The following is a 24795-nucleotide window of genomic DNA, read 5'->3' on the forward strand; positions in this document are numbered from 1 at the left end:
GTTTCTCTGAAGAACCCTAAGATGTATATACTTATTCCACTAAATAAAATGAGTCCATAGAAAACCAAAGAAAATCTCTTTAGAAAAAAAAAAAAAAACGACTGGAACTCATATAAAGCAATGAAATTTAAAATATGACATCTATGTAGGAATGGATAGTTCACTGGGCCAGATATATAAAGAAATCTAGTATATGATGAAGACAGCTGAACTAGTGAAGGCAATTTTGATTATCAAGTGACCGAAGCAATTCTATAAAGCAGTGTGGGTAACTAGAGTCACCATGTTATACATGAGATCCTCAGACATTCATCTTATAGCTGAAAGTTTGAAGTGGTATTTCAGGGTTTCGATTTGCTTTGTTTGTTTTTGGCCAGACCGAGCAGCTTTTGGGATCTTAGTTCCACGACCAGGAATCAAACCCAGGACCCCTGCAGTGGAAGCTCAGAGTCCTAACCACTGGACCACCAGGGAATTCCCTGCACTTTCTTATTGACTAATGATGCCAAGCAACGTTTCATGTACTTAATTGGCATTTTTGTATACCTTCCTTGCAGAAATTTCTATTTAAATCCTTTGCCTATTTCTCAATTGGGTTTTTTACATATTCTGGATACAAGTCCCTAACCAGTTATGATTTACAAATATTTTCTTCCATTCCATGAGTTTTCACTTTCTTGATGATGTCCTTTGAAGCAGTGATTAATTTGGTAAATCCAATTTGCCTTTTTTGTTGTTCATGTTTTTGGTGTCATTTAATAATCTAAGTTTTATAATTTCATTCTTACATTTAGGCATTTCACTCTTTTTTAGTTAACTTTTGTATAGGTGTGAAGTAAGGGTCCATATGAAACTTAGAATCAGCGTTATCAATTTCAAGAAGTCAGCTGGAACATGGTAAATGAGTAAATTATTTTGGGGAATGCTATGTCAATGAACACGGAATGTATTTCTATTTGGATCTTTGTCTTTTTCCCCTCATTCCCTCTTAACCTCAAGCACGTTTAGAACCCAACCCACTTTAGATGCAAAACATTACATGCCTGATAAACCACTTGTTAAAAATCTTGAGGACTGGGGCTTCCCTGGTGGCGCAGTGGTTGAGAGCCCCTAAAACACCAACTAATCAACATACAACCCTGCTAGGCAGGGAATTTTTTTTTTTTTTTTTTGGCTGCACTGGGTCTTAGTTATGGCATGCAAGCTCTTGGTTGTGGCACGTGGGATCTAGTTCCCCGAACAGGGATGGAAGCTGGGCCCCCTGCATTTAGGGTGCGGAGTCTTAGCCACTGGACCACCAGGTAAGCCCCTAGGCAGGGATTCTTAATCCTATTATAACATCATGTTAAGAGGTTATGGAAAAACTCAAACTTTTTGGCCAAACCAATATACAACTTGTCCAAGTTAAATGGTCTCTCCCACGAATCCCAATCCTCAGTCCTAAGGATCTATTACTAATTTCCCCTTGTGGACTCCACGGTCTAAAAGCTTACCAAAATTAACAATTTCCTATTCTCTATAAAATATAAAAATCCTGGACCTGTTGCCTGTGAACCCTGATGACTAGTAAATTTATTTGAAAATGCCACATGCTCCTTTTGTTTTTGTCTCCGTGCAACTTCATTTATGTACACCCACCTTTTACCCCAATGAAGAAAAAGTAGTATGTTCATCCTACTGATGAGCAAACTGCAATTCAGGCAACTTGCCAGATAACGCAACTGGGCACATTTCAGAATACTTGAACTCCAGTAGCAAGACCCCGTAACTCCTAACCAATATATTACACTGTAGATTTTTGCCTTGAGACCCATAAAGATGCTAAGCAAGCTGGCAATCAGAAAGGAGTAACAGTTGAACCAAGACATGGACTCAGATGATTCTTGATTTGGGATCTCTTATTTGCCTCTCTGAAGATATGCCAATCACAGATGATCAGAATGATTATGAACACTTAGAGCAGGATCTTGGGTCTTGTCCCTGGTACTGACTACACACAGCTTTTCAAAGCAAATTCCATGGGACCAGTGACTGCTGTGGCTTTCAACTCTCTCCCTTTGCAGTTACAAGGGAATTCCCCAGTGATCCAGTGATTAGGACTCTGTGCTTCCACTGCAGGGGGCACAGGTATGATCCCTGGTCAGGGAAACTAAGATCCTGCAGGCCATGTGGCACGGCTCCCAAAAACACAAAACCAAAAAAAAACACCAAAAAGCAAACCCCGAATTACTTTTAATACGCACCTCATATGAATTTGGTGTGAAAGATCCCTTTAACAGTTTGTCAAGTTTTAATGAGAGCTTCAAGAATGGAGGGGGCAAGCAGATTTTAATAGCAAATTCCAGAATTTTACACTGTGTATAAAATTCAACTCCACTTTAAAGAAATTGCTACTCAGGGTAACCAAAATATGGTTATTTGGCAAGACGCAATTCAGTCTCTACTCATTAGTGAAGTAATGTCTGACTACCCATAACCATAATCTGATAATCCTTTTGTAATATACAAAATGCTTTTTAACTGCTAATCACATGGTAATCTCAGGAATAAAACTTACTAAGACTGAAGGCAATTTTAAAATACTGATGGCTAAATCAGGTGAGTTCGATAGTGTAGGGCCATCAGGTTGATTAGTAATTAAGAGGCTGAAGCAGCTCTGCCAAAAAGGCCTCAAGAAGTAGAGTCCTAAATTATGTAGTTTTTTTTTTTATGTAGTTTTATACTTACAACATGGAATGACTTTTTTAATGTCACCTAGAAACAAGTTGCTGACATATACAGAAAATTCTGGAAAACGGAAGAGTCCTCTACTTAAAAACAAAACCAAAACAAATGGAAGGACAATCTGATTTTAAAATGTCTTTATTAAACAACAGGTTGTTTATTTCTCTTTGCTCTCTTCCTCACTGGTTTTCGGGACATAGTTCACCTGATCCTGTCAATTAAAGGAAACAATTACTCCAAAAGACCTAAGAATCACGTATCAAGGTCTCAAATATTTATCAGCATCAACCAAGTAAACTTCCTAACAGCAAAGTAACATTAATCAAGGAATGTGGTAGTAATAGTATTTAATGATCTTTAGATAACTAAGGATTAAAGAAGCAGAAATGATTTTAATATCAGACTCACCCAATGAGTTTATTAAATTTTACTTCCATTTTCTACAAGAACTTTCTTACAAGGCAGATCTCTACCATTCAAGACACTCCATTAATTGGCACCCTCTTTCTAGCTATAAGATATAGCCTCAATTCTTCCATTTTTGTTAATTTCAAACTGATTATGACAGCCCTTTATACCTAAGTGATACCTTGAACGAATGCAATTTCTGTAAGATGAAGGGACAGTAAGGTACCATCTACAAGTCACCTTTTTGTAAAAAAGTTTTATTGGAACACAGTCATGTCCGTCTGTCTACGACTGCTTTCCAGCTAGAACAGCAGAGTTGAGTTGCCAACCCTTCTAGATCATCATCTATATTTATTTTATCTTCCATCTATTCTCAACTATAGGTAATCCCACCATTTAACTATCTGATGAAAAACAGGGAACTTCAAATCTTCTGAACCTTCTTCTACATGGTCTTATGGACCCAGAGGTGAATACAGATATATATTTTTATTTAAAACTTAAGTCCTGTTTTTGTGAGGCTTTAGCCAAACAGACAAGGTCTACCACACCTCAGAAGGCTGTAAAAATGTTTAAATATTTAAGTGTGTGCTATAAAAACATCTTTCCTGTAAGAAAGTTTTAACGTAGAATAAACTGAGATATCCACACGAGTAGTTATTTTTATACCACCCGAGAGTCCTCCTGAAGGCAGTTTACAGAGTAAGAAGCACTCAACTCACCTAGATATTTCATCAGTCTAACAAGTTGTAGCTTTCCTCCTTGATCAGCTCATGCTGTGTGATGTCTTGAGAACAAATATCTTATCCACCTATCATTAAAATATTAACTGTGTTAAAATAACATTCAGCATATATTACATTTTTACTAATTTTTAACATGTACATTTTATTCTGACATCAACAGGTTGAATGAACCTGTTGAAAACAGGTTTTCCCTCCTACCAATGACTAGACAACTGTTCCTCACAATTTATTATGTAAAAAGGAATGGGATTTTGAATTGGTCCAAAGTTCATTTTAAGAGTACTGAAAATACATGTCTCTACTAATTCAAGCCTTCTTTTCTGATCTAAATCTTTCATCTTTTTCTTCTAGTGTTTGACATCTTTGTAATAAATAATCCCAGTCTTTTCTCTTTCCAACTCACATTCACCCACACGCATGCACACACATTAAAGAAAAATAATAAGGGTATTATCTTAGGAGAGGTGAACACCTTAAAAAAAAGTCAAACAGTTTTCACCCCACATAGCTAAATCAAATTATTTAACCATTAAATAGAAGTCAAACCCAAAATCCTCTACAGGTTAAAACTTCCAAGGAAACTTACTTCAACGGAATGAACACTCCAATATCAGCCAACATCAATCATTCTTACCTAAAGAATAATAAGAAAAAGTTAATATAAAAGACAAGGGCATAAAGATTTGAAAATGCTAGTTAATTTCAAAATTTAAAGAGTAAATTCCAGAGACAAAGATTGGGGGCAAGTTACAGCATAAAAAATAGGAAGAGACTTCATGGGGGGAAAAAATCTAAAATCATTCTGACGTAAGGTAGCAGTAGACACCTGAATTCGAATGAGAACTGTATCCTCTTTAAAATACAAAAGCCTAACTGCATTTTCACCAGTCTGACCACAATGAAGTTTGACTGCAATCCAAAATATACTATCCCTTATGTGAAGGTATGTGACAACGTTTACCTTACCAAATGAGTTTTAACATCGGCTCTTTTCATATAAAAGCACGTACCCTGCTCCCCACCAAGCATGTCTTCCATTCTCAGGTGGACTGACCACCTTCAGCAGGAGTCCACCAAGAGAGCCCTCCCCCCCTTCCACAGTACACAACAATGCAGTTGTTATCCTGCAATCCTATATATTTGCCTCATTCTTTCCCTCTTAAGTCCTCACTGAGTTTTAAGTTAGGGCAGGGAAGCTATGCCTTATCGGGACAGCAAGGAACCTGAGTTTTTCTGAGGGAGAAGACATTCACCTTCACTATATATGCCTGGCAGGGCCACAGTGCACAAAAACCAGAAAGATCAGCCTTAATTCAAATTCCAGGTTTTTCTTCCTCCCTGATTATCAGCGACTGCCAAGGGTATATGAAATAGTTCCCTGTTGCACATGTACCATCCATAAGGGATACTATATCGTTTTGCATTCTTCCTCCATTCTCCAGATTATCCTATGCTGCATCCAGCCCCTTTTTCACCCTCCAAATAAATCTTTTCAGCACTGGTGTTCAAAAGCAACATTTTTATGTTTGATGGTTTACCAACTGTGAGCTTTCCACAGTTGAGTCTTAAAAATTGCCAATCATTATCTAGCAGCAATGACAGATGATTGGGAGCAGCCAAATCCTCTGAATTCTTTCCCTAATAGGCAGCCATTTGAGAACTGCACTAGCTGACAGAGCACTGAAACATTATCAGCTAAAGCCAAAACCAAATAAAGGCCCAGAACAAACATCCTGGCTCTCTAAAACCTGTCCAAAATCATTAAGGGAAAGGCAGTAAATGCAGGACTGTGTATCATGTCACTGCAGCTGACAATGATTAACAATAGGAAACATGCAACCCCCATTAAGGTTAAAAGTCCAAAACTAGTCACACGCATCTCTTTATTGGGGAAAAGTGAAACTATTATGCATTCTTTGTAGGTTTTGCAACCTTATGTGAAGAGCACCCATTGCATTTCTTTCATCTTTCATAAAGCACCGGTACCTGTTCCAAGGGCCTAACAGTACGAAAATGCATTCTGGCATCACACCTCTGAACTTCCGACCATTCTCATTAAAAATAATTTTGGTTTGTTGCAAGAAAAGACTATGAAATACAATGCGAGCACCTCGGTATATAGAGTTATTACTGAAACCCATTTATCCCCAGCTTTTTGACTGAGTGATTTTTTTTAAGACCCTCTGCACTAAGATTCACGAATTACAGCTACATACAAATCAAAACTAGTAAGAATTGACTAAAGTCACAGGTTTCTCATCGAAAGTGCAAAAGCCTATTCATCGAGGTAAGCAGAATGAAGCAAAATTACCCCACCCCACCCCAATGATGTCCATATATTGTAACAAGTACATTCTCTCAAAATTGTTATTGACTGTTAAGAAACAAACCTGCGCTTTTATTTCTAAACAATCACTGAACCACGGTAGCAAGTGCTGGCCACCGACTTAATGGATTATGCCACAGGAAAACCCCATCAGGGATGCGTGCCAATTTAGTGACACTCTTGTCACTAATACTGAGCATGACGTTTAATGTGCACTGTGTTACTAATATAGAGAGCTAAACTAGTCACCATTTGCTCTTTCATCTAGCAGGAGAGTCAAGTCATTTGGTTGAATGGACTACGTATTAAAGTACAAATTTGTCCCCACCTTGTGAATCGCTTGCCAAAGAACAAGCCATTTGTCTTGATACAATGAAAGAAAATTCTCGTAGTCATGAAGAGTTTTACCAACATTTATGCAAAATAAACCAAACTTTCCAGTTACAGAGCAGAAAACATTATACACGAAAGCTGTTTCTCATGCATGCTAGCTAAAAACCAGTTCATAGACCAAAGTTCAGTTGAATTGAGGTCTGGAACAACAGTCGATGCAAAGCTTAAATCCTAAGCAACAAAGGAAGGTGCTTTTGAAGACTTACTGTTTTGGTAGTCGAACAGTTTGGATTGTAACATCACATCCCTAAGGCTAAGGGAACCAAATTCAAAAAGCTACTCTGAACATTTGCAGTTATCCTACAGAATACGACGAAGTCTTATGATTGGGAAATGATTCCCAACTTGTATTCAATAGGCAAGTCAACATGCCACACCACTTTCCCCCAGGTTTAGAGTATAAACATATTTAGACAAATCACAGAACTTGAACTATTCATGTTAGATTCCCATCTATGCCCCAAGTTAGTAACAGAGGTGTTCCGATGGAGCCCATTTTAAAAAATGTTTAAATCACATTACAAAAAAAAACTGTACTTTTAGTCTTAATTCACTCCACCTGCAGAGTAATTACCAAGATTACACTCAAACTGATATTGCTGACCTATGAGCAGGTCAGTTTGCTACAACAGAAACTAATTATCACATGCTATGCAGTCTGTGTCAAGATGCTTAAAAAGCACTCTTACTTCCGAAGTATGGTATGGTCCCCTCCCCCACACCACTGATGTGTTTCATGTTATCTTCAGTTACAATGCAACTAAAAACCACACAACTGAATCAGATATACCAAATAATCAAGTTTGCACTTTTTATCTGAGAACTGCAACAGCACTGAATTCTGCCTGACGAATTACAGCTCTAAACCCAAGCCCAGGCAGTTTTGATATAAGCTAGCTTTATCATACAGGTGTTAGGTGCTGCACCGTAATTTCATCGTCAGAAGTATGATGTCAGAATGCCCACGGAATAAAAGTACATAGCAAGTCACCAAGTTAGATTATATTGCTTGTTACCTACCTGTATGCAGTCGGCAATGAGAATCTCGGAGCAAGCAGGAATACTACATCCGGGTCCTAATGTCCATTGCCATTTGCGGTACTACGTTCCTCACAGTTACGCACTGCAGAAATGCTGGCTAAATGCAGTTATGTAGCAGGCGACTACTTTAATAGTGCATAATTGCAGTCCAAGAACACCAGAAAATATTCCGCCACAACTTGGTGGCTTGCCCAAGAAAAGCCAAGTATCTAAATTTTTATCTGCCATAATATGCCACTTATAATATGCACAGGCGTAACATTACAATTTCCCAAATGATTATGTTCATATTAGTGGTATAATACATCTAATAAAGAGTGGTGGGGCTTATAGTATTTCTTAGAAGTTTATCTAAGCAAAGAGGATTATGGTTTCACTAAACGTTGAGCCAATGGGTTAAGGTTCTAAAACACCTATTAAATACACTGGGATCTCTTAGAGAATGCAGGTTTTAAAGATTAGGAATTATAAGAGGAGTAATAAGTTTAAAAACAATCAGTGTTCCTCTTAAAACAAAATTATGAGAGAAAGTGGAGAAGAGGAAACGGGGGCAGGTGGTTTCTTTAAATGAGAAAAATGGCTAAAATACTTCAAAAGTACTACTTTCCCTTTCCCACCCCAAGTTTCATAAATCAGCTTTTAGGAATCTACTTTTAAAGATGATTCAAATTCCCATTAGGCTAAAAACTATCATATACATTCCAAGACTTGTTGAAAGTCTATTTGAGTAGCTTACGACCCTTGGTACGCTGCTGTTTCAGTGATTAAAGTCAAAACTTAGTTGAAACTAAGCAACATTACTTGCTAAACAACGTTTAGCAATTCTACACAATAAGGCTATCAAAACCACAACTTTCAGGAGATTATCCATTAGCATCCTTCACCACTCTTCAAAGGTACAGTACTACCAAAAGCTTATTTTAGGGGTCTGTGCCAGCATCCCTTATAAAGAAAGGCATGTAATCTGAAAAATAAACTGAAACATTAATTTTATAGGCAGATTTTTCCATTTCCCCACCAGCCCCCGCCCACACATTCAAGTTCACCCTCTTGTGGGTGTCCCATGAACACCCCTTATTTTCTTATCATTAGTGGAGTCCCTACCATACAATTCAATCAAATTGTAATAGACTCCTTTCAAATCAAGACCCTTGTTTCCGGTACAGAAAATCTCATACATTATCACCAATTAATAACTTGACTTGGGACAAAACTTCCTCATTGATATAATTCTGGTAGAACTACTCATTTCCAAGTGTCTTGATGAACAGAAATAATGAACATTTTCTAATGAGATTCTCTCCCTTAATTAGCACACCAGGTACCTGTCAGTCACACAACCAGAATTCGGTGGCATGCCTTTATACTCCACTAGTGTTTTACTTTTAGTTCTAACAGGTTTCCTATGCACGAGTGCTCAATTGTTTCAACAACAGGTTTCCCTTTGTACTCAGGCACAATACTAAGCCTTCAGTATTTAAACAAAGATTTGGTTTAGAATTTTACTTTTGCCAATTAACACCAACAGAGGTGAAAAGGAGGAAGACACATTCCATAGTAAGAGTTCTATAATGTACAAATTTGAATGGAAACATAACTAAGAACAAAGCCAAACCATTCAGTTACCTACCTACTACTTTTAGGAAGTTATTCCTCTGCTAACAATATAAACATGGGAAAGCAGGTTCCCATTGTACTAACAGACAACAGTAACAATCTATTTTATTAATAAGTCAAAATGTCTCTAATGAAAGGAGATTCAATGAAGTTGACAATAAACTGACAACACCATCGAAAAGCTCCAAAGCTTTATGGTGGGAGGAAGGGATATTTGTACTGTGTAGCACAAGCAACTCTCCAGATTTAGTGCTACATCAAAAGGAAACTATGGAAAAACAGGTTAAAAATATTTCACAGTAAGTATAGTTCTCTGCAACCCTATTTGTTATTAAGTCACTACCAGCTCTTAGAAAAGAAAATGAGTTTTTTTTATAGTCCTACAGATTTTTGCCCAACAGAAGCACCACAAGGAGATGTAAAAGTTAGAGTACAAATGTATACATAGCCAAACCTACTTTATGATGACTATACCTTACTTTCGAGTTTAATTATTCAGACTAAACCCCATCTTTATAAATCACTTGAAGTAATACATGAAAAGACTTCATGTTTAACAATCTTTAATTCAGATGTGAATGTTCAATACAAGCCGTTCATAGGGCTTGGGACTCGTTCTTTAAAAAACAAGAATGGAGGAATGCAACAAAATGATCTTTCCACTTGTTCTTCAGAAACTTTCAAGGAAAGGATAGATCATAGGGCCATAAAAGATCCATTTAAGTCATACCCACTTTCTCCCCCTACCAATAGTCTTACACCCATTCCATAATCTTAATACACATTCCTGAATGAAGATTTACAGTTCAGCTTTGCTTACATAGCCATTTGAAAATACTTAGCACCGGCTTGCTTCCTATAATGCCAAACAAATCAAATCATGAAACTATTCAATATGCATTTCTTCTTTTTAAAACAAGGGGGTACTTAAATGTAGAAAGCAATACTTAGCCTACAAATACATTTCCCAGAAATGGCATATGCCATTCAAAGGCCTAGACACTCTTATGCTTTCCAAGTGGAACACCTAGCCTAATGTGCATAGAAGCATGAATGGCAAAGTTGAAGATCAAAATCTTAACTATTTTTTCTATTTATTTGAAGCACAGTAAAAAAAAAAAAAAAAATTGGTACACTTTGGAAATCAGTGGCACAAGGTACACTGCCATAAATTGAGGGACATTATACAGTTAAAAAAAAAAAAGGAAAAAAAGGAAAAAAAAATTCCCCTGTTTCAAACACTGCATTACATAATTTTACCTGCCCAAACAGACCATTTACAAATATTAGGTCAATAAACTGCTAACATCCATAAAAAGGTAGCTTTCTTACTAAAATGCAAGAATTTAAAAGATTGCTATCTAAACAAGAAAAGACAAAAACAAACTGGAATGAAAGCCTAGATATCACATCTAAAATCGGGGTTTTTTGTTTGGGCCTTCATACTCTTCTCTCCCTCTACCATATCCTGCCGGAGTTCCAGGCCCCATTCCTCTAGGACCCTGTCCACCCACAGGTCCCGCACCTCCCTGCCCAAAGCGCTCAGTACGCTATTGGAACAGTTAAGTAACAGTTCATTATATGTAGTTGATGTCCATGTGTGTTAAGTAAATATTTTAGAAGGTTCCGTAGTCAACGTTCGTCGATACAATCACCAATGAGTCGATCCACAGGTACCGGGAACATAGAAAGGAAAAAAGGGTAATTTGAAAATTAGTTTACGATAATACATGCCTTGTGGTATGTTCCCACTTGAGCCATTCTCATACACCTGTTTCAAAGAATAGATCTTCCCTGTAGTGCTAAAAAATTTAAGAATTAGTGCAGATGTGAAAACCCATTCCAAAATGAGTTTTAAGAAATTTCACATCAGATTAACCCACTGAAAAGCTTACACACTTCTCACTTTCAAGGTCTGAACAGGAAATTTAATTTCCAAGTAAGCCTAACAAGCCCAACCAGACAGATTCAATTCACTCAATGAAGTGACAAAGACCTACTCACCAGTTAGTGGTATGTGCTGCATAAGAAACCTTGTGCTTTTCAAGATCTTAAGACACATCTGCTAAGTTGCAGAAATCTTAAAAGGTTCAAAGTTTTAATAAAATGCTACCAGACTACAAAAAGAAAAAGAATAAAAGACTAACAGATTTAGTCACTTAACCGGCACAGTAACTTGATTTAAAAGTGTGTTGCCATATTCTCACAGGTATACCACCTTCAGAGCCATCACTGTATAACCAGAGACAATTATGTTCACAGTACTGTTCTCTACAGTTGCAAATTGACTGAATATACAGCCCACCCTCATAACAGCCCAACTTTCCCCTTAGGTCTGTAAAAAGTCCACTGACAGTTATGATTCCCTGTTTTGGGTGTCTCCCAAACAGCTTTAACACCAAGCTTAAGTGACTGCAATAAAGCAGGACTTCATTATTCCATCTAGTTTTAGGTACTTCTAGTCCTAGAAACCTATGTTCCCAAACAGAAAAACCCTACAGATATGCAAAAGCACAGCAGCCTGAACTATCTTTCAAATTCTATTTAAAACAGACCAGTTATTCTGAGTATTGCTAGGAAAAAAACAAAACAAAACCCGAAAACCAGAACAAAAACCCCCCAGAAACTAAAACGGCATCAGGGTTTAACTGTTCCTATAAATGATTTCAACATGCTTCCTACAAAATACTAAAGTTACTATAAAAATACTAAATCCTAATCCTTCAAACTATTTCAAAATCCTAAAATTCTTAGGTTTTCAGCGCGTTGTATTGTATGTTTTATCTCAAAAAGGTAAAGAGGAAATTTGGGGGTTTTACAATTATGTTATTACAGTATCCTAGAACCCAGGAGCTACATGTCACATGGACTACAGAATCTGAACTGTGGGAACATCATGTCAAATTACAGTTACAAATTTGATACATACCTACACCTGCCTATTAAGAAGGATATAAACCAAAATGTTACCCACATTATTTTTAAAATTCAATTTGAAGAAAGCTAACAGCACTACGTTTAACCCAACCGGCTACTTATGATTCTAATTCTCAAAAGCCTTAAGTAGAGTTTAAATAGATGAGGCCCCATTCTAAATCCTTATGTTCTTATTTGTAAAATGAATCTAGTGAGCTATATGCTGCAGCTTCCCTCCTTTGCCAAAAGCCTGTAGGTGAACTAATCAGATTCAATTCAGTTGTGACAATGTACTTTTCTCCAAACCCACCTCTACAGCCAATACTCAGTTCTTCTAAGGATTGTAAAGTCCTAATACAGCCACTCAGACCAACTCACTTGGTTGTTCTAAAGTATCCTGACAGACTACCTGTACAGCTAAAATATGACAGCATCAAGAAGGTTCAGATCAAATGCACACAACTAGTATGCTTAAAATTATCATTGACTTTTGCTACCCTGTAGCGAAACAGAGATGTCAGTTTATTTCAGAAGGTACACCTATAGACAGGCCCAACAGGTGGGAAACGACGAGTCCGAAGACTAAACAATTCCTTTTTCATGGGTAGAAGTCACACCAAATATAGGTCAAAGTCCTACACATTGCTAAAACATGCCTAAAGCTACAAACAAGTCTGATTCACACTTTTGGCAAATACCAGCTTAACGAATGACAGCTTGCCATTTGATTACTCTCACGTGGATGTAGAATAATGTTACATTATCTAACATTTAGAATTTGGATTTGCCATGAGCTATAGTGCAAAAGTACACAAGCAATATAATGGAAAGCACCTAAGTCTACTTATTGCCAAAGATAATTCCAACATACTACTAAATGCATTGATTTTTTGCTGGCAACCTTATCTGTTTAGGTTACCACATTGAGTTCTTCTATGTTGCCAAAGTATTCCTTAATACTACGATTTACATGATAGGGGAACTAAAAGAGGTCCAGTCACCTACTTAAAAACAAAAACAAAAACAAAAAAACACACACACGTAAGTTGTGAAAACGAGAATTTCCTTTTGAACTATGTCCCACGGGATACATTACCATGTCGCTTCCCATCATGGAACCACTCATTGTTGCCGGTGGAACTCCAGGATTAGCTTCATAACCTATGCCACCACCACCACCTAGAGGTGGAAATTTCTGGCCTCCTGAACCATAGGGATCTAGGAAACAAAAATGCTGGTTACAACTCAACCAGAATACTGCTCTTCAGTGGTATTACTAATTTAATTTTCATTCTTACCTCCCATGTTCATTGCTCCTCCACCACCCATTCTCATGTCTCTTTCTCTCTGAAAGAAAAAAAACCCATTCATACACCTGTACTAAACCCATACCAAGCATTCTTGAATACAAAAGAATTTCCAAAGCTTAAAAAAAAAATTGTTTTTCAACTTAAGGGAAAACAACAATAAGGTAATTTTAAAAATCAGTATTCTGAAACCAGGTGAGACTCCATCATCAAAAGACCTATAAAGCAAGCTTCTTCCCAACGAATGAAATCTTTTGGCCCACCCAACGAAAAGATAAAACTCAAAGGAAAAGGCATATCAATCATAATACACCACCTGGGTTAAAAAGAAAAAAATGGCAGAATAGCTATAATATGAAAGGTTATATTTAACTGAATAAAATTTCATCCTAGATGTCTACAAACTTTGTAGAAAACTCCAATTATACTGCAAAAGAAGTTTACTTACCGGATCCATGTAGCCCATCCGGCTATAACTTTCCTCTCTTTGGCGTCTCATTTGTTCTTCCATCTCACGTTGACGAATCATCATCTCTTCTTCCCTCCTACGTCGTTCCTCCTCTTGCCTAGAAACATTCATCAAACATAAAAACTAAAGTTTTATCCACATTTTAAAAATTCAATTTGAAAAAAACTAGTAGTTTACTTAAGAGCATTACAAAGTCTAGGTTAGAGCAAATACACACAAAGGCTGGGACAGTGACTAAGAAGAGCCCTAAAGGTATTTCAGCAAAGTTAAGTGAGCCTTATAACAAAAATCTTACACTCTATTTCAATTTAAGCATTAAACCAAAGCTGCCATAGTATTTAACACCTCTGTATTTCATCTGATTCACCTGCAAAATTTAGGTACATTTAATGCAGAAGCAAAGACTTAATTTAACAAGATTTTACCTTAATTGCATCTCTTTACGTTTCTGCATTTCTTGATTGTGAAGTTCTTCCATGCGTCTTAATTCTTCCTGGCGTCTCATCAGATCTGAACATTGGAAAATTTTGTCATACATTCACATTAATGAAATTCTAGTAAGTTCAAAAGGCAAACGACCCTAACGGTAATATTTCACAGAGAGTCCTTTACCTTGACGCAAAAGATTTGCCTGATGCTCATGATAGGCATCTTCCATTTCACTTTCCAATTTGTCCTTTGCATCTTTCATGTTTTTTTCAACTTGTTCCCGCTGCTGTTTTTCCATTTCATCCAGGGACTTCCACCTCTGAGAATACTCATACTCAAATGTGCCATGCTGGGCAAAACGAGGAGGGGTTTCTCTCTCCCTGACAATATTTAAATATGAACCAATTTACAGATGCACACAAGAAATATATCTGATTTCCCCTAAAAACACTGGTCACTTCACTGGCCTGTTACTGCTAAGAAATACTGAAAGGTACAGATCACCTTGATTCTTAATAAGGCATTTTTACAGCAAAAACAATACATGTTCCAGAACGACACAGTCAACAGTAACATGGGCACTGAAGATAAATCCTACCTTCCTCACTTTCTAACTCATTTCCCTAGCCAAATTCTGATTCAAGGAATATTTTTTCAACCCTTAAAAATGAGGATACCGGGCTTCCCTGGTGGCACACTGGTTAAGAACCTACCTGCTAACGCAGGGGAAACAGGTTCAAGTCCTGGTCCGGGAAGATCCCACATGCCGCGGAGCAACTAAGCCCATGCACCTCAACTACTGAGCCTGCGCTCTAGCACCCGTGTGCCACAACTACTGAAGCCTGTGCACCTAGAGCCTCTGCTCCACAACAAGAGAAGCCACCACAATGTGAAGCCCACGCACCGCAACAAAGAGCAGCCCCCACTTGCCGCAACTGGAGAAAACCTGCATGCAGCAACGAAGACCCAACGCAGACAAAAATAAATTAATTAAAAAAAAAAGGGGGGATCCCTACAACACATCCTAACAACCATTAAGAACAAAACAAGAATGCATGTGAAATATACCTACCTCAGAAACAACACTAGGTATTTGAGTAACTGCTTCAAAACCTCTAGCTTTCTGAGCCTGAGGTTTTCATTATCCCCATCCATTTCAAAGAACTTTGCATATTTTAAGCAAAACTGAAAAATTACTCTAGCAAGTTCTCGTTTACACTTAAATTAAGAACTGCCCAAAAGTTCAACAGATCTTACTTTTGATACATTGGATTCTTCTGTGCAAGTTTTTCAGGAAGACCATCTTCATCATCTAACTGTTCAAGGGGTTCCACAATGACTGGACGAGGAGTTCTAACAACAAAAATGGTTCCATCTTAATTTTGTTCCAGTTTCATTGCATTTTCTTCATACAAGTTAATAAATAAAAGTTATTCGAATAAACATAAAAACTTACGTTGTTAGTAAGAAAACACCTTCACTGCATCTTTCAAATGCTTTTCTTGCTGCTGGTTTAGAAGCAAATTCAACAATGCCTTTCCCTGTAGATCTTCCACGATCATCCACAATTACAACAGCCCTTTCAATAGGACCAAACTGACTAAAGGCTTCTTCCAACAGTTCATTGGAAACATAAGGTGAAAGATTTCGAACAGAAAGGGCAGCAGCATGTGTGGCAAATCGAACCCGAAGCTGTCTACCTCTCATGGGTGTATCATCAAGTTCAGCTTTAGCAATTTCAGCTAATGCTCTAGATTCCTGAAATCATCAAGACATACAGTCACGTTAATGACCTCAAAACTGGCTACTGCCCACCCTAAAATTGCCATAAGCCTAACTCCTGATCCTATTCTTCTGACAGCTCTCAGCTCAACTATCTCCAGGCAGCCCACCCTGACACCATTCAGGGGAGGGATGTAAATACCTTACTCACCCACTCACTTCCTTTCTTAGATACCAACAATTATGCACTGTACAGCAGCTGCAACTTTTGTGTGAGTGATGAAAAATTTAAAAACTAATTTATTCTTGTTGTTTTAAAAAACACTATGTTTGTTGTAGGAAAAAAAGACCCTTTTAATTCCACCAAAAACAAACAAAAACAAAAGAACTCACAAGCTTAATAAATCCAAATCCTTTGCCTTTGTTGATAAAAACTTCTCCTGGTTCTCCATATTTAGCAAATAATCTTTTGAATTCATCCTCCGTGATATCAGCAGGTAGATTACCAACAAACAACCGACAACGCTGCGTGTAAGTTTTCTCTCCAGGCCTCCTCAAGAGAGACAAGTTGGCTTTAAACCCCTAGTGAAAAAGGAAAGGAATTTTCAGATACCAGTTACCTCTGCAAATAGGAAGACCCAATAATAATTTTCGTTTTTCCCAAACTGGGTATGTTACAGTCAAGTTGCTCTCCTGTTCCATTTAAAGTCAAAGATGCTACTACATTTACGGGATTTCCAATGTAATTAGTCCGAACATCAAAGAGCCTAAACCATCCAGAACACTCTCGAGAACAGCCACAAACCTCTCTATAGAGTAGACTCTATATCAGGAACCTCGTCAGCGGTTTAGTGTCAAAATCAAAATCATAGTAGGCAAAGGTAAAATGGTGGTGGGATATTAAACAAAGAAAACGACCAAAATTCCGTTGTCGACAAGCCCTGGGCCTGCGCGTGTAAGACCAGGACTACCTCGATCTCTCCAATCCTACATTTCACGCTGTACTCCACCCTATTCTGGCTCCCAGGATCCACTAGCTTTAACAAGACCCATCATAGCTTCTCAGCGCCTCCTTCCGTCAGTTCTCCGCCAGCCGGGAGGCCTAACCCGGGGGGCGGGGGCAGTTGGCAAACCCGAGCCGTCCGCCCCTCACTCCAGCAGCCGGCCCCACCCCCCCCACCCCCGCGCGCAGGCGCCTTTTCCGGTCTCCAACAAAATGGAGGGCGGAAGGGGGGGCCGCCGCCATCTTAGGGAAACCGACCCGTAACGCAGGGAGACACTCACCTCGGAGTCAGAGATCTTCTCCTCGCTGCGGCCCCCGGGCCCGCCGGGCGGCGGCCCTTGGTGGTGCTGCTGGTGGTAGGGCGGGTGGTGTTGCCGGCCCCCGCGGGGCTCCCCGCCGCCTCGGTGCGGCGGCTTGGGGTGGCCGCCAGGAGTGCTTAGGCCCGGGCCGCCGCCGGGCTTCGGCCCGCCTGGCATTTTGCCGCCTTTGGGGCCGCCGACTCCTGGGCCCTGCTTAGGCCCGGGGCCCGGGCCCCCCGCGGGTGGAGGCGGCGGGCCGCCAGCCTGAGGGGGGGTGGTGGGGACCCCGCTGCTCGGCGGCGCGGGCGGGGGAGCCCCGGGGGGCGCCGAGGTGACAGCGGGCGGCGGGGTCGGGGTGGGGCCTGGCCCCGTGGGGGCCCCCGAAGTCGGGGGTGTGGCGGGCGGCGCCGGGCCGGGGGCCGGGGGAGCGCTGCCTACTCCGGGAGCCGGGCCGGGTCCCTGAGGGACGGCAGGCTTAGATGAGTCCTGTGGCGGCGGCGGCGGCTGATGCGGCGGCTGCGGATGCGGCGGCTGGTGCGGCGGCGGCTGAAGCGGCGGCGGCTGCTGTGGTGGCGGCTGCTGCGGAGGTGGCTGCTGCTGTTGCTGGTGTGGAGGCGGTGGCGGGATCGGAGGCTTGGGGCCACCCTGGCCCGGGCCGGGCCCCAAAGGTCCGCGGTTCTGATTGAGGCCCATGCCGGGTGGCGGGGAGCGGAAATCGTGGAGGCCGCCGCGGCCGCCTCCCCCTCCGCGTCGGTGGAAACCGCCACCGCCACCGCCCCGACTTCGGAACCGGTCCCGAGACATGTCTGTGATCAAGGGGCGGTCGAGGCAGAAGCGAAGAAGACGTTCAGGGAACGTGGAGGCCACCTTGCTTCGCACAAGATGGCGGATGACACAGGCGGCGCGCCGCCTTTGTCCTCTTCTTATATAGGCCGGCTGGCACGGCCCCGCCTACTTCTCGATCTGTAGCTCCAAAAGCCAGTTGCAAGTACTGTACTTGATGACGCTGAGTTACGAAAAACTAATCTTTCCTATTGGCTCCCGATGAGAGGCGGGAGGCGTGGAGTGGTTGAAGTTTCCAGTCGGCCAATGAGCCGAAAAGGAGTTGGCTGTAGGCCACAGTGATTTGCTGGGAGATATTTGAATGGGTTCGCCAGAGCAATTTTCCCGTGAAAGCAAATAGCCAGGGCCCTATCAGCAGCTCCTAGGGAGAGATGTTAGAAGGCTCCTTTCTTTCTTGATTGCTCTTAGGAGCAGCCTGCTGGTATCCTTCCCCAGAAAGAACAGCAGTCTCTGGTTCAAAAGCATAAATGAAGTAAGTGCCTGCTATCTCTTCCGCCTCGTGCTGGGCCAATAAAATTAGAGAAATAAAATCTTAACCGATTTCACACACACCATCTTACTGATTTCATTTTGGAACCTCATTGGAGTACTGGTTTGGTCTAGCAGTATAAATGTCTCAATAAGCTTCAGTGCCCTCTTTGTTAAAAGAGAAAGGCCTTGATTTTGTGTGTGTGTATATAGACTAGTAATTTACAAACACGAATCAGAAAGAATTTAACATTTTTCTTAATTCTGCTACCTCAAAACACTTTATGAACAGATTAAGATACTTTAAAACTACAATATTAAAATATCTAGAATTGGGAGATTGGGATTGACATATATACACTAATATGTATAAAATGGATAACTAATAAGAACCTGCTGAATAAAAAAAATAATAAAATTCAAAAATATATATATATGGGGCTTCCCTGGTGGCGTAGTGGTTAAGAATCCGCCTGCCAATGCAGGGGACACAGGTTCGAGCCCTGGTCCGGGAAGATCCCACATGCCGCGGGGCAGCTAAGCCTCTGTGCCACAACTACTGAGCCCGCGTGCGACTACTGAAGCCTGCCCGCCTAGCGCCTGTGCTCCACAACAAGAGAAGCCACCGCAGTGAGAAGCCCGCACACCACAACAAAGAGTAGACCCCACTCACCACAACTAGAGAAAGCCTGCGTGCAGCACCGAAGACCCAACGCAGCCAAAAATAAATATAATTAATAAATTTATTTTAAATATATATATATATGGAATCAACAAATGGACAGCATCCTTCTTACTTCAAAATCTCCAACTACTTTGAAGTGCATGAGCCATTTCCCTTAATACCTCTCCTAGTTAGTGTCATCTATGGACCTTTGGGTGGATCATTCCTCCCTCAGTTAATACTAGCTCATGGCTCATTGTCTGTCTTTCTACTTCTGTACATCATTTAACATCTGTGTGGATGACCACCCAATACTCTGTTAATCCTTTACCTGCTCACCTCCAACAATCTTTTCCTCCATCCTATGTCAGCCACCCCACCCACATCATATATAGTTATTCCTGTTTGTTATTGCCAGGAATAACATCCCTAAAAAATCTCTATTTCAGGCATCCCAACTAACATAGTAACTTTGATTCTTTGGCTTCGTCAAAACCTCCAAACGGGGACTCACCTAGAGGTCCAGTGGTTAAGACTCCATGCTCCCACTTTAGGGGGCATGGGTTAGATCCCTGGTCGAGGAATTAAGATCCCACAGGCTGCGTGGCCAAAAACAAAAAACAACAAACAAAACGCCAAACCATTAAATGTATGACTTTTTCACTCTCTCTCACATTTTTATATTCATAACTTGTGTTAACCCAGTTTAGATGTTACGATTGCCACAACTCTTGTTTTTCTCTTTCCCCATATACTCACCTGGTAAAACCCCAATTCTGGTTGGACCAAAGAATTCACCTTCTTTAACAAGGGCTGAGGCTTTCACTTTAAATTTTGACCACGGACCAGAAAAGGGCATTAGACTTTCCCTGGCAATCTTACTGAATTTCTCTAGTAAGTTCACTTTCCCACTTCCAGAGATAGTGTATTTCATGTATTTCATGCTTTCTCTGTTCAAACTCCTACACCCTCTTCTCTCACTCTACCATAAATAATGACTTCTCATAGTTCTTTGAGAAAACAAAAATCAGGAACATTCTCATCCAACTAGGAGCTACAAGCCTACTTGCAACTGCACCCATCATCTCTGACTTCCTGGTACCATGAAAGATGTGTCTCTGCCCCTACCAAAGGGCAAACCCCCACCCCCAGTGCTGTGGATCCCACACCACCACCCCCATACCTTCTCAAGGATTTTTCCTTGCTGTAGCATCAGTTACTTCTACTGAATCACTTCCGTCTTAAAAATAAACAAACCCTCCCTTTTACCCAGTCATCTCATTTCTTCACTCCTCTTTGCAACAATACTAACAATACTAAAACAAATTGCCCACACTAGAGGTCTCCATATCCTCACCTGTTTCCTCTTCAACCCAACTCAAGGATACCAATAAGCCACATGTTGCCAAATCCAATAAACAGTTCTCTATACTATCTCTTTTTACCTGTTAGCAGCATTCGACATAGGTGGTACTCTGTCTTTCATGAAACACTTTTCTTACTGGCCTCTGTGACACCACGCCCTTGTGATTTTCCTCTTGCCTAAGTGTCCTGTCTCCTTTGCTGACTTCTCCATCTTATGACCCCTAAATGATGAGATATTTCAGAGCTCAATTCTGGGCCCACTTTAACAACTAGGTTCTCTTATCTAGTCCCTTCAAGACTTCAAACACCATCTAAATGTTAATAATCTTTTTTTTAAAATATTTATTTATTTATATATGTGGCTGCACCAGGTCTTAGTTGCAGCATTTGGGGTCTAGTTCCCCGACCAGGGATCGAGCCCCTGCATTGGGAGCACGAAGTCTTAGCCACTGGGCCACCAGGGAAAGCCCTAAATGTTAATAATTTTTACATTTTATTACCATGGTAGGATAGAGCTCTCCTCTGAGCTCCCAACTTATCCAACTACTTATTAGACACCTACATTTGTAGGTCTAGCTGGCATATCAGCTCATGCTCATGATTTTATCAACCTACCCTGTTCCTTCCAGTGTTCCCCAGCATGATAAATAGCATCATATAGTTAACAGCAACAAGGATTTATCCTCTGCACGAAATCAAAAAATCAGTTCTACCTCCAAAGTATATCTTTCTGTTTTTTGGCTGTGTTGGGTCTTCATTGCATTGCACGGGATTCTCATTGCAGTGCCTTCTCTTGTTGCAGACCACAGGCTCTAGGTGCATGGGCTTCCGTAGTTGCAGCACGCGGGCTCGGTAGTTGTGACACACGGGCCCTAGAGCGTGTGGGCTTCAGTCTTTGCGGTACGTGGGCTCAGTAGTTGTGGCACACGGGCTTAGTTGCTCTGTGGCATGTGGAATCTTCCTAGACCACGGATCGAACCCGTGTCCCCTGCATTGGCAGATGGATTCTTAACCACTGTGCCACCAGGGAAGTCCCTGCTTTCCCAGTCTTATCTCTCTAGTTCTCAGACCCCATCCACAGGGAGCCCTAATCTTTTCTTAGGATTTATCAAGTTACTTTGTCTGCATGCTTTTTGCCTCAAGCTATTTGGTCTTGCTGTTTGCTCAGCCCAAAGTGCTCTTCCCCCAACTTTCTGCAGAGTTATGGCTTCTTCATTCTTCTATTTCAGCTTGAATGTCACACAGAAAAGCCCTCCCTGCCTCTGTTACACCATCCTATATGTGATGTATATGAGAGCTCTCTTCACAATTTGTAGTATTTATCTTGTTTATTTCTTCACTTGTTTATTGTCTGTCTTCTCTGTTAGGCTGGGATTCTGTCAACTTTTTTTTTTTAATTTATGTATTTGGTTGCACTGGGTCTTAGTTGCGGCAGGAGGCCTCCTTAGTTGTGGCATGCAAACTCTTAATTGCGGCATGCATGTGGGATCTAGTTCCCTGACCAGGGATTGAATCCTGGCCCCTTACATTGGGAGCTCGGAATCTTAACCACTGCGACACCAGGGAAGTCCCTCTGTCAGAGTTCTTTAAGGCTGTACCTTTGGTACCTAACAGACATGAGGACAGTGATGCTTAATAAATATGCTGAATGAATGAAAGAAAACGTAACAGTTTTCAGGCTCTGATTTCATCTCCAGGGCCTTGTCCCAAGGTCCTTCACTTTTCTCCCACACTCCTTAGAGAAGTTGTGAGGATTATGTGAAGTGTTTTAGGGAAGTTGTGAGGATTATGTGAAGTGTTTAGTATACTTGCTAAGTGCTCAATAAATACTAGCTATTGTTATGAAAAAAATCAGAGGCTCTTGAATGTTATAGCCCAGAAGACAAATTGAGTTCAGTAATGAAAGTCTGGATAGGGCTTCCCTGGTGGTGCAGTGGTTGAGAGTCCGCCTGCCGATGCAGGGGACACGGGTTCGTGCCCCAGTCCGGGAAGATCCCACGTGCTACGGAGCGGCTGGGCCCGTGAGCCATGGCCGCTGAGCCTGCGCGTCCGGAGCCTGTGCTCCGCAACGGGAGAAGCCACAACAGTGAGAGGCCCGCGTACCGCCAGAAAAAAAAAAAAAAGTCTGGATAGTGTATTCTTCTCGAAGAGGCAAGGTTTGTAATGACTTTTATTTTTTTTATATATAAAGCTTATTGAAGTATAGTCGATTTACAATGTTGTATTAATTTCTGGTGTACAACAAAGTGACTCAGTTATATACATGTATATATATTATTTTTCATATTCTTTTGTGGTTTGTCACAGTATACTGAATATAGTTCCCCGTGCTACACAGCAGGACCTTGTTGTTTATCCATCCTATATATAATACTTTGCCTCTGCTAATCCCAAACTCCCATTCCTTCCCTCCCCTACCCACCCCGCCTTGGCAACCACAAGTCTGTTCCCTATATCTGTGAGTCTGTTTTTGTTTCATAGATATGTTGATTTGTACTGTATTTTATTCTTTTTTAAAAATTTTACTTATTTATTTTTGGCTGTGTTGGGTCTTCATTGCTGTGTATGGGCTTTCTCTAGTTGCAGGGAGCAGGGGCTACTCTTCGTTGTGTTGCACGGGTTTCTTGTTGCGGTGGCTTCTGTTCTTGCAGAGCACGGTCTCTAGGCACTTGGGCTCAGTAGTTGTGGCACGCAGGCTCTAGAGCGCAGGCTCAGTAGCTGTGGTGCACAGGCTTAGTTTCTCCGTGGCACGTGGGATCTTCCTGGACCAGGGCTTGAACCCGCGTCCCCTGCATTGGCAGGCAGATTCTTAACCACTGCACCACCAGGGAAGTCCTGGAATGTCTTAATATGAGGAAAGTGATTAAGATATTAGAGGAAAAGTATTAAGCTAATACATCCCATCAATAAATCAAATAAGAAAAAGCATTTGGATGAGAAAAAGGCATTTGATAAAATTCAACACTCACTGACTTTTTAATTTTTTTTAAATTTGGAACAGGAGGATAATTCTTATAAAAAAATCTTTATTATTTTATTGGGTGAAGAAGTGTTCAGATTATACCAGTCACCTCTGGAAGTGGAAATGTGCTTATTTCCTCCATTTCACATAATGGAATAGCTGCCACTTAGTGACCATTTACTTTGCACCAGGCACTCCATTATCTCAATCTTCAAAACAATGCTATGATCTAGATACTATAATTATTCCCACTTTACAGGTGAGAAAACTGGGGTTTACAGAGCTAAGTAACTTTCCCAGAGTTACACAGCTAATGATAGAGCTGGGATTTAAATCTAGATCTCTCTGACTAAATTTCAGGCTCTTAGCCATTCTGCTATACCTTTTCCTCTTTCATTCTGGATATTGACTCTTAGGTTCAATTACATGCTTAGTTATTAATTTTTAAAAATTACATGAGTAGTACATTACACACATTAACTATAAAGGATTCAAGTAATGAATATGTTTCTAGTGTAAAATCCAATCCTCATTCACTCACTCACACCCTATTGTTAAAAGTTTAGTGTGTGGAAAAAAAAAAAAGTTTAGTGTGTGTACCAGAAGGAAAATTCTTTTTTTTTTTTTTTTGGGTTTTTTTTTTTTTTGCGGTACGCGGGCCTCTCACTGCTGCAGCCTCTCCCGCTGCGGAGCACAGGCTCCGGACACACAGGCCCGGCGGCCACGGCCCACGGGCCCAGCCGCTCCGCAGCACGTGGGATCCTCCCGGAACGGGGCACGAACCCGTGTCCCCTGCATCGGCAGGCGGACTCCCAACCACTGCGCCACCAGGGAAGCCCGGAAAATTCTTTAGTATGATAAGAAATATCTGCCTCAAATAATAGCCAACATTATAACAATAGCCAAAAATTTTTTAAATATTTATTTATTTATTTTGGCTGCACCAGGTCTTAGTTGTGGCATGTGGGCTTCTTAGTGGTGGCATGCGAACTCTTAGTTGCAGCATGCATGCGGGATCTAGTTCGCCGACCAGGGATTGAACATGGACCCCTTGCATTGGAAGCGTGGAGTCTTACCCATTGGACCACCAGGG

General features: G+C 40.8%; 1 protein-coding gene across 1 annotated transcript; it reads right to left on the reverse strand.

Moving 5' to 3' along the window:
• Positions 1-9801: 9801 nt before the first annotated feature.
• Positions 9802-18294, reverse strand: SFPQ (splicing factor proline and glutamine rich). The gene is made up of 10 exons (XM_065877195.1): positions 17383-18294; positions 16492-16680; positions 15833-16134; positions 15634-15729; positions 14560-14756; positions 14373-14457; positions 13927-14044; positions 13470-13518; positions 13268-13389; positions 9802-10805 (listed from the first exon to the last, which is right to left on the reverse strand). Exons 1-10 carry the CDS (start codon positions 18202-18204, stop codon positions 10668-10670), a joined length of 2118 nt encoding a protein of 705 aa, XP_065733267.1. The 5' UTR covers positions 18205-18294; the 3' UTR covers positions 9802-10667.
• Between the last annotated feature and the right edge of the window lie 6501 nt (positions 18295-24795).

This window comes from Phocoena phocoena, chromosome 1, assembly GCF_963924675.1.
Source record: "Phocoena phocoena chromosome 1, mPhoPho1.1, whole genome shotgun sequence".
Lineage (NCBI taxonomy): Eukaryota > Metazoa > Chordata > Mammalia > Artiodactyla > Phocoenidae > Phocoena > Phocoena phocoena.

Excerpts from the sequence above, each read along its gene's own strand:
- SFPQ (XM_065877195.1), bottom strand. The coding sequence starts at position 18,204 with ATGTCTCGGGACCGGTTCCGAAGTCGGGGCGGTGGCGGTGGCGGTTTC. Across the intron at positions 15,730-15,832 it reads GGTGTTTTCTTACTAACAAC|AACTCCTCGTCCAGTCATTG; the intron begins GTAAGTTTTTAT and ends TTTTGTTGTTAG. Across the intron at positions 14,045-14,372 it reads CGTAAAGAGATGCAATTAAG|GCAAGAGGAGGAACGACGTA; the intron begins GTAAAATCTTGT and ends GAATGTTTCTAG.